The sequence below is a fragment of the Littorina saxatilis genome, linkage group LG16 (genome assembly GCF_037325665.1).
Source record: "Littorina saxatilis isolate snail1 linkage group LG16, US_GU_Lsax_2.0, whole genome shotgun sequence".
In the NCBI taxonomy this organism is placed as follows: domain Eukaryota; kingdom Metazoa; phylum Mollusca; class Gastropoda; order Littorinimorpha; family Littorinidae; genus Littorina; species Littorina saxatilis.
In genome coordinates this window covers 54,834,188-54,844,627 of record NC_090260.1, presented here as the reverse complement: position 1 = coordinate 54,844,627, position 10,440 = coordinate 54,834,188, and the positions used below count along the sequence as shown (strand labels likewise).

General features: G+C 44.2%; 1 protein-coding gene across 1 annotated transcript in view; it reads left to right on the top strand.

The window, feature by feature from the left end:
• LOC138950075 (uncharacterized) overlaps nt 1-1,039 on the top strand; it is a 14,346-nt gene extending 13,307 nt beyond the window's left edge. The window contains exons 2-3 of the mRNA XM_070321853.1: nt 388-586; nt 987-1,039. Coding sequence (XP_070177954.1) covers nt 388-586; nt 987-1,039 — 252 coding nt within the window. The remainder of the gene's footprint in view (nt 1-387; nt 587-986) is intronic.
• The last annotated feature ends 9,401 nt before the right edge of the window (nt 1,040-10,440 follow it).

The following is a 10,440-nucleotide window of genomic DNA, read 5'->3' as shown; positions in this document are numbered from 1 at the left end:
CCGTCGCAGGAATGTATAGAACCTGTTCACCAAGTTTGGTGACGATCGGTCCGTTCATTCTTGAGATCTATATGCGAACACAAACAAACAAACACATCGAGCGAAACCTATACACACCCCTATACCGGGGGTGTAAAAAGGAAAGCCCCTGCTTCTCCACGTGGGGTACGACACACACACACACACTCACACAGATATCCTGAGGGCAAATGCTGTTCTAAGTACAAAGCGACTGTTTGCATGATCGCCCCCAATATGCAAGCATGGACTCGGCCGTCAGCGAAGAGACGGGTCCATTTCGTTGAAAGTAGGTAGAAAGGGTAGAACAGTTCGCCGCGAACATAGCGTTACTTACAACATGAAAACTGTTTGTCTCTGCGTGAACAGATCGGTAGCTCCAAGCAACGCACCCCAGATGTAGCACACAGTCATGCCCATCTACAGCCAATCGCGGCGAGTATCCCTCCTCTCCACCCTGAGATCAAAATTGGCTTGCTCATAGGTCGAGATCTCCCCATGGCGCATCGTGTGTTGGAGCAGATTATCGGAGCTTCATCAGCACCGTTCGCTCAACGTCTTCCTCTTGGTTGGACAGTAGTTGGAGATGTTTGTCTTGGGAAAGTTCACAAACCTTCGCACGTCCGTGTCAACAAGTCCTACTTCACACACAGTTCAAGAGAAACAATTTTCGAGCCTTGCACTCATAATTTGAAAGTGAGTGAAGAAGATGAACTAGGTGCTACAGTGTTCAGAAGAACCAAAGATGACGAGAAAATTGGCTTGTCTGTTGAAGACAGCAAGTTCGTGGCCATGATGGACAAACGATTTCAGAAAAACGCCGATGGACGCTGGTCAGCGCCTCTTCCGCTACGTTCTGAGAACAATACTGTCATAAACAACAGAGAGCAAGCTTTGAAGAAAGACCCGACAAAATGAGAACACTTCTTCAAATTCATGGCCACAAATTTTGGACACTGGTGCTACAGAGGTGGCCCCTTCTGTCGAGGAACCAACTTCATTGGAGCTGCAAGGGAGTTAGGACTGCATGCGCTTCTCAAAGATGATGGCCCTGTTAGCAGACATCTTGCCAAAATTGGCGTCAGATGGAGGTTTAACCCCCCACATGCTTCACACATGGGTGGTGCCTGGGAAAGAATGATAGGGGTAGTGAGAAAAATCTTGGACTCGATGCTCCTTGACTTGCGTCGTAGGCCGCTGACTCATGAGGTGTTGTGTACTTGGATGGCGGAGGTTTGTGCGATTGTGAATTCAAGACCTATCACCGCAATTTCTCATGATCCAGATTCACCGTCTGTTCTCACTCCATCCATACTGCTCACAATGAATGGTGAAGAAGAACAGATACCGCTTGAGATGAGTAACTTGAACTTGAAGGAAATATACAAGTCCCAGTGGAAGCATGCACTGGTTCTTTCAACATTTTCTGGAATCGCTGGAAAGCTGCATATCTTCAGTCACTGCAAGAGAGACAAAAGTGGCAACATGTTGAAACAAACTTTAAAGAAGGAGACATTGTGCTACTATGTTATTCTGGATCCCATCGAAATAATTGGCCTGTTGGTTTGATTGTTCGTGCATTCCGTAGTGACTCAGACTCCTTGGTCCGTTCAGCAGAAGTCCGAGTCATAAAGGATAACCAACCTGTTACATATGTTGGACCGATAACTCAATTGGTTCGTTTGTGAAACTGCAACCGTGACAGTTCCATGTGTGACATTGTGCTGATTTACTTTCAGAAAGTTGGTAATCTCTTTATATCCTGTTTGCGACCAGAGGTTAGAAACTGGTTAGTGTTTAGAGATGAAGTGTGTTAAATCAACATACACGATGGTATTGTTTAAGTCTGCTTGAAAAGCTTTTTCTTTCATTTGTCGTATAGTGATATTATTTGAATATCAGACAGGGAGTGTACTGTAACCAGAATGTATCTTTACTTTGTTTCGTTCCTATTGTGTTACGATCCGCAAATTGTAAGGTTCCGACCTCGCTTTCGAAAGTGTCGTCTGCCGAACCCAGCAGCAGCTGGCTCCCAGCTCTGTCAAAAACTTACTAAACCCGTCAAACACAACAAGTAAGCAATCTTATTCTTTATATATGAGGATAACAACTCAGTATGATTATATTCTAGGTTTTACATGACCATGACTATGATTTAGGTTGGTTTTGATGTCTTTCATTTGCATTTAGAGTTCGTGACTCGAAGTGCCACGTGTGGTTGTGGTTACGTCAGCAACTGACTGTGGGCAGTATGACATTATTGTACAACTCTTTTTCGTTGAGAATAGTTTATTTAATAGCAAAGACGCTCTAACAAGAGTTTGCAGAAGAGTTGCTGCCTAAAACCTTCCATTTGTTGGAAATCGTACAATGTTCTATTTTTTGGATATTTGTTTATTTCGTTTTTGTGTACTCCTACTTCAAGGTGGTTTAGTGAATGTGATTTGTTTTCCTTCTCTTGAGTTGGACAAGTATTTTGTTTCACAAATGTTCTGAGTATGGTTTTTGTTTGTTTTTTCAGAGTTTCACCATAGCGATCAAGTACCAATGTTGGGTACAAACGGTTGCATTGAATAGACGAATTAAAGAAATGAAAAGTCTGTTCATTGGGTGACACTTACCTGTATGTCAAGAGTTTGGGACATGAGACAGGACAGTTGTGTCGTCTGTTTAGGTCTGGGGAAACGCCAATGAACAGAGCCGAATAATCCCTGAGCGTTTCTATTGGGTTTGCTTTTGATTATCCATGTATAACCTGCTTTCTGCAACTATGGTAACCGGGGATTTATTGCATGGGGAACATGAGACTTATTTCCCAGGTGTTTGTGAATGAAAACTCGTGAACATGATGACAATTACGAATGTCTTGTGACCATGTCCCGATCATTGCGTATTATTGGGAATTTCGCAAGGGCAATTCGGCACAGTGTGAGAGTAGCATAACAGAGCGAAGTCGACTACGCGAAGTATACTTCGCGAAGCTGGTCGCACGACGCTTAAGCACTTGTCATTAAAAGACTTGGTGAAGTCTACTTTGGGCTCAATTAGGGAGCGCCTTTACAGTAAACAAGCACAATGACCACAGCACACACCTTGGCGGCGTTCAACGCTGTATCAAGACACGGTGTGTGAGTTCTTACAGTAAACAAGCACAATGACCACAGCACATACCTTGGCGGCGTTCCACGCTGTATCAAGACACGGTGTGTGAGTTCTTAAGGTAAACAAGCACAATGACCACAGCACACACCTTGGCGGCGTTCAACGTTGTATCAAGACACGGTGTGTGAGTTCTTACAGTAAACAAGCACAATGACCACAGCACACACCTTGGCGGCTTTCAACGCTGTATCAAGACACGGCGTGTGAGTTCTTACAGTAAACAAGGACAATGACCACAGCACACACCTTGGCGGCTTTCAACGCTGTATCAAGACACGGTGTGTGAGTTCTTACAGTAAACAAGGACAATGACCACAGCACACACCTTGGCGGCTTTCAACGCTGTATCAAGACACGGCGTGTGAGTTCTTACAGTAAACAAGGACAATGACCACAGCACACACCTTGGCGGCTTTTAACGCTGTATCAAGACACGGTGTGTGAGTTCTTACAGTAAACAAGGACAATGACCACAGCACACACCTTGGCGGCGTTCAACGCTGTATCAAGACACGGCGTGTGAGTTCTTTCAGTAAACAAGCACAATGACCACAGCACACACCTTGGCGGCGTTCCACGCTGTATCAAGACACGGTGTGTGAGTTCTTACAGTAAACAAGCACAATGACCACAGCACACACCTTGGCGGCGTTCCACGCTGTATCAAGACACGGTGTGTGAGTTCTTACAGTAAACAAGCACAATGACCACAGCTCACACCTTGGCGGCGTTCCACGCTGTATCAAGACACGGTGTGTGAGTTCTAACAGTAAACAAGCACAATGACCACAGCACACACCTTGGCGGCGTTCAACGTTGTATCAAGACATGGTGTATGGGTTCTTACAGTAAACAAGCACAATGACCACAGCACACACCTTGGCGGCGTTCCACGCTGTATCAAGACACGGTGTGTGAGTTCTTACAGTAAACAAGCACAAAACACACACCTTGCCGGCGTTCCACGCTGTATCAAGACACGGTGTGTGAGTTCTTACAGTAAACAAGCACACCGACCACAGCACACACCTTGGCGGCGTTCCACGCTGTATCAAGACACGGTGTGTGAGTTCTTACAGTAAACAAGCACAATGACCACAGCACACACCTTGCCGGCGTTACACGCTGTATCAAGACACGGTGTGTGAGTTCTTACAGTAAACAAGCACAATGACCACAGCACACACCTTGGCGGCGTTCAACGCTGTATTAAGCTGCAGTGTGTGTGACGTCCCGGCTTTCTTGTCATTGTCGTACACCTTCAGGCTGAGTCCGCCGTCACGGTGTAGCTTGCAGTATCTTCTCTTGAAGTTTGCTTTATCCCACTGTAACACACACACACCACACACACACACACACACACACACACACAGACACACAGACACACACACACCACACACCACACACACACACACACACCACACACACACACACACACATACACACACATAGACACATGTGCATATGAGGTTGAAATGAACACAGTACACTTTTGCAAAAAAACAAGGCTGGTTAAAATAAACTTGGGCAACACATTATTGCAACATATTTCAAACCCAAATTAAAGCATTAATTCCCGTGTCATTTCATTGAAACGTTAAATGCCAGTTAAGGGCCTGCACTTAACCTTTGGGATCACCTTTTGGATTAGATATGTAGTGTACAGGTATCACGTGACCGCCGCTCAAGTAAGGGTACCCTCAAAATCGACCAGACAAAAACGGAAGGGCCGAATGAAAACTCGATAAAATATCACAATTGCCAAAATGTTGCAACGTTGACATTTGAGAAGAAAGTCAAACCAATTATCTACCCTGAACAGATTGTTTTGTTTTGCTATCTTGCGTATTTCGTGTGCTATGCTATTCCTACTGATGCAGGTGTCGATCGCAAGAGCGGTCAAAAACGGGACTTTTTGCGTCATTTTTCAGGAGCAGCAAGACGAAAAGGGCTGCTTTTTAGCAATGACTTTGTGGATTGCTTTGAAACTTTTAGAATATTTTACCAACATACTAGAGATACTTCGTGCGAAACTATGGATTGTAACTCGTATTCGTGAAATTGTTATGCAATTGCTCGAAAGAAGTTGTTAAACTTGTCATAAGATTGTTCACTTGGGTCAAAAAGATTCATGACTTTGCATGTTTTTAAAAAATGATTAATGCACACACTGCGAAAGTTTTTTGTGCGTATACGCACTAACGCAAATTTGCTAGGCCTGTAAACACGCTACATATTTAAGCGATGATTTTGGCGCCACAGTGTTGCCCAGCCAAGCGTAACCGTAGCATGTTTTAAGAGGCACGCAGCGATAACAGCTGTAAGCGCGAAACAGGGTCACCGTTCCATTTTTGTCTCATATGTTTGCATGTTTAGCAAATTAACGCCAGCGGCTACACACTAATGGAACTTAGACAGAATCTGTATAAATCCTTTATCTGTAGACATGCAAAGTCGTGAATTATTTGGACACAAGTGAACAATCCTATGACGAGTTTAAAACATTTTTCAAAATATTGCGTCACATCGATCTGAATAAACAATTATAACGATCCCAACTTTCGCCCACAGTATTGATAATTTGTTGGTGAAATATTCTGAAAGTTTCAAAGAAATCCGCTGAGTCATAGCTAAAATGTAGCGCTTTTTGACATGATACCCATAACAACGGACACAAAAAGTCCCGTTTTTGACTGCTCTTGCGATCGACACCTGCATCAGTAGGAATAGCATAGCTCGCAAAATACGCAAGGTAGCAAAACAAAATCTGTTCAGGGTAGATAATTGGTTTGACTTTCTTCTGGTATGTCAAAGTTGCACTGTTTTGGCCATTGTGATTCTGTGGCAATTTTTCATTCTGTTTTTGTCTGGTCGACTTTGAGGATACCCTTACTTGAGCGGCGGTCACGTGATTCCTGTAAAAGAAATATTTAATGCAAAAAGTGATCCTGCAGTTTAAGGGAACGGCCTTAACTGGCATATCAAATTTTAATGAAATGACACGGGAATTAATGCTTTAATTTGGGTTTGAAATCTGTTGCAATAATGTTTTGGCCAAGTTTACGTTACACTTAAGTGATCAAGATCAAAATAAACAAACCACATCCTACAGGGTGACTCACAAAAATGCAGCCCCAAAATGTTTATAACTTCCACATCTGTAGACCTAACCACTCTATATTTAAGAGACATACACTTCAGCATATGCATGACTCTTCCACAAGTTTATGAGATCAAATAGTCTGACTGTTCTGCAATTTCAAAAACAAGTTGCTAAATTCTGCTTTTATTTCTGTGTTTATTTTCTTCTTTGTAAGTAAAATATTTCTGAAAGAGGTGAGTTATGAGTAGATTGCAGTAATACGTAATCAAATTATTGCTTGGACACTGATACATGTATGCGTTTTCATGGACTGACCCAGAAGCAGAACGTCTAATAGCAGTCTGTGACATGACATTGGAACTGCTTTTCTTTCTAACAATTCTCCAAGTGTTATTAATTGCAATGATTCAAACAAACAACAAATACAACCCTAAATATCAGAGCTACTCTGGCAAATACACGGAATAAAAGTACATTACATATGATTATCACATTAGCTTTGTTTTAGATTCGTACACTTTAGTGTTTACGCTTTATATGAAACTATGTCATTTACATTGATAGTTCACAAATGCGATACATTATTTTTGATTGGTAATACCTTCTACTTTGTCACAACACACTTTCACCTCACTGACCGAAGCCGCGTGCAGAAAAGTGTCCCGCACTCCAGGGGACTTCTCCCGAAGCAACGCAAGCTCTCGCTTTATCATCGCGCGATTTGACCTTGAAGATGTGTGACATTAGATCAAGCGCAAGATGAAAACACCGCGCGATTTGACCTTGACGATGTGTGACATTAGATATAGCGAAAGATGGAGACAACACCATGATATTTGGCCTTGAAGATGTGTAACATTAGATACAGAGAAAGATGAAGACAACACCACGTTATTTGGCCTTGAAGATGTGTGACATTAGACAGAGAGAAAGATGGAGACAACACCACGCTATTTGGCCTTGAAGATGTGTGACATTAGATATAGCGAAAGAGGAAGACAACACCGCGCGAATTGACCTTGAAGATGTGTGACATTAGATACAGCGAAAGATGGAGACAACACCGCGCTATTTGGCCTTGAAAATGTGTGACATTAGATAAACACAAAATGAAGACAACACCACGTTATTTGGCCTTGAAGATGTGTGACATTAGATACAGCAATAGATGAAGACAACACCACGCTATTTGACCTTCAAGATGTGTGAAATTAGATACAGCAAAAGATGGGGACAACACCGCGCTATTTGGCCATGAAGATGTGTGACATTAGATACAGCGAAAGATGGAGACAACACCGCAGTATTTGGCCTTGAAGATGTGTGACATTAGATACAGCGAAAGATGAAGACAACACCACGTTATTTGGCCTTGAAGATGTGTGACATTAGATAAACACAAAATGAAGACAACACCGCGTTATTTGGCCTTGAAGATGTGCGACATTAGATGAAGCGAAAGATGAGGACAACATCGCGTAATGTGGGAGTGATTGCTGGTACATGGTGTTATGTCCTATTTGCATCATAATACGTCATTGTCAAATGTACGTCATCGCCCAGCCTCGCTCTGGGATGACGCCATCTTGGAAATCATGAGTGCCACATGTTCACCTCAGCGTCTGATTAAAACGTCCCACTAAAACACACAAGCTGTGTTTAGTTTTGATTATATATTTTACGATTGTGCAAGTGCATACCTGCAAATTAACATTACCTGCTATTCCGACTTGGTCGTGTGACAGACGTTTTCTTCCACACGAGATTACGTTGATTGTCTAACTCAGCCTGACGGCTTCGTTAGACATCAGCTAATCGAGTGTGGAAGAAAACTCTGTCACACGACCAAGTCGGAATAGCATTTATGTCTCACAGCTTCAACAGAGGAGAGAACAAACACGTTTTGTGTACTCAAGCTTGACAAACCTAAACACAGGAGCAGCCATTGTGGAGAGATCTACTTTTTGACGGAAGTGACCGAACTACTGTGAATGACGTCTCGGTATATGTGAATGACGTCACAGTCATCGTCACAGTCTGTATCTTTTGAAGCATCGCATTCTTCATGACGTCTTTCTGTGTCTGCATCCGCGAAATGTTTGTTCATTCCGGAATCTTTGTCATCTATGTTCAGAACTCTGTCCTTATAGTTTCAGACTAACAGGCCTCCTGAGCTAGCCACTTTCCAAAGGAAGCTAAATTCGCGTATGGAAACAGTACGGTCGTCTGGGATGCCGTTTTCAGTATTCTGAGCGTTGAAGAATGTGTAAAGAGAAGAACCGATAACAGCAGGAGAAATAAAAGCCGTGTGTGTATTTGTTTGGCTTTTGGAGGGACGATTTTGAGTTTGAATCCGTTCTTGCCATGCTCCTAAAGCGTGTAACACACAATCTTGCACACGTTTGCTTTAGTAGTGGCAAAGAAGGAAAGCGTGTGACATAACATTATATTGGCGACGAAGCCCACGGATTCGTTTTATCCCATGTCAAGTTTCTTCACAGGCTGAAGATATTACTAGTTCATCATGGCCGCTTCTAATCCATCCTTTGAGCATTTTCCAGTACACTCCGACGAGGCGACTCTAGGTACTCGCTGGAAACGATGGCTCACCCGTTTCGAGATTCTTCTCACAGCAATTTCAGTGACGGACAAGGCTCGGAAGAAAGCTCTACTTCTCCACTATGCAGGCGATGAAGTCTTCACTGTCTTTGAATCCTTCACGGACGAGCAAAAAGGCGTTGGCTTAGACAATGAGTACAAGACCATCGTCGAATCCTTCAACGACCATTTTACCCCAAAGAAGGACACTTTTAAATTTAAGATTTTAGATTTAAATCAGACAACGGCCCGCTTTTTAACAGTCACGAATTTGAACAATTAGCAGCGCAACTTGGATTCAAGCACTGCAAGGTAACCCCGGTATGGCCCCAAGCTAAGGGAGGAACAAAGCACTGCATGCCGATGCTGACGAAAATCATACAGTCTGGTCACATTGAAGGCAAAGTGTGGAAGCAAGAACTGTACACATTTCTCCACAACTGCAGAGCCACACCGCACACCTGCACGGGAGTCAGTCCCGCCGGGGCTCTGTACGGGCGGAAGATGAGAGTCAAGCTGCCGGAAGTTCCTGACGTCACAGCGACTCCTGCCCGCCAAGGGAAGCTCGACACTGAAATCCGCCAGCGCGACACGCTGATGAAGAAGAAGATGAAAAGTTACACTGACAACAAGCGCCGCGCCGCTCCCGCCGACATACAGATTGGCGATACTGTTCTTGCTCGTCAAACGAGAGAGAACAAGCTGACCCCGTATTACGCTCCCGCGCCGATGCAAGTCACAGCAAGAAAAGAGTCCATGCTGACAGCAAAGAGACTTGGAGGTACCGAAATGACTCGCAACTCTTCTCACTTCAAGAAGATTGCTATATCCAGTCCCACCATGCAACCTCTCCATCCACCAGATGATCCACAAGATAACTGTTCTGCAGACGATCATCAGGCCCCGCGCCGCCCAGCTGAAGTTTGTGTCCCTCCCCGTGACATAGCTGAAGCTCCGTGGGGGGCCCGGGTAGCTCAGGTGGTAGAGCACTGGACTTGTGATCGAAAGGTCGCAGGTTCGAATCCGGGCCGGGACGGACACGGGTCAACTTATGTGCAGACCCACAGACGGTATCCATCTCCCACCCACGTGTCGCCACAGTGCACGTAAAAGACCTCGGTCAATTTGCCATAAGTGCAGATGGCTAATACCAACTAAACACGCATACACTTGTGTGTATCTCATCCAGGTCGGGTTAAAACCCGGGAACATGCCCCTAATGGCTTTGCCGTGAGGGCGTAAAACTTGCATTTCTCTCTGAAGCTCTGATGCAGCAGCAGTCGCCGCAACGCATGGCTGACACCCCCGAGCCTCAACGCAAGCACCACCCGAGAAGCCGAACCAGGCCAGCGTATCTAAAATACTATGTGCTCAAATGACATTCCGTGAATCGATCGTGATTACACATCAAATGGACGGCGTTTTGGAAGCATGCAAAGACGTTCCTTGTTTCTATGGACGCGTAACGTATCAAAGTTCGATACTTTCGATACCGTTCCATTGGATTCGTTTTCGTTCGATTCTGTCTCAACGCGAAGCGAGTTCAATCATGTTATGTT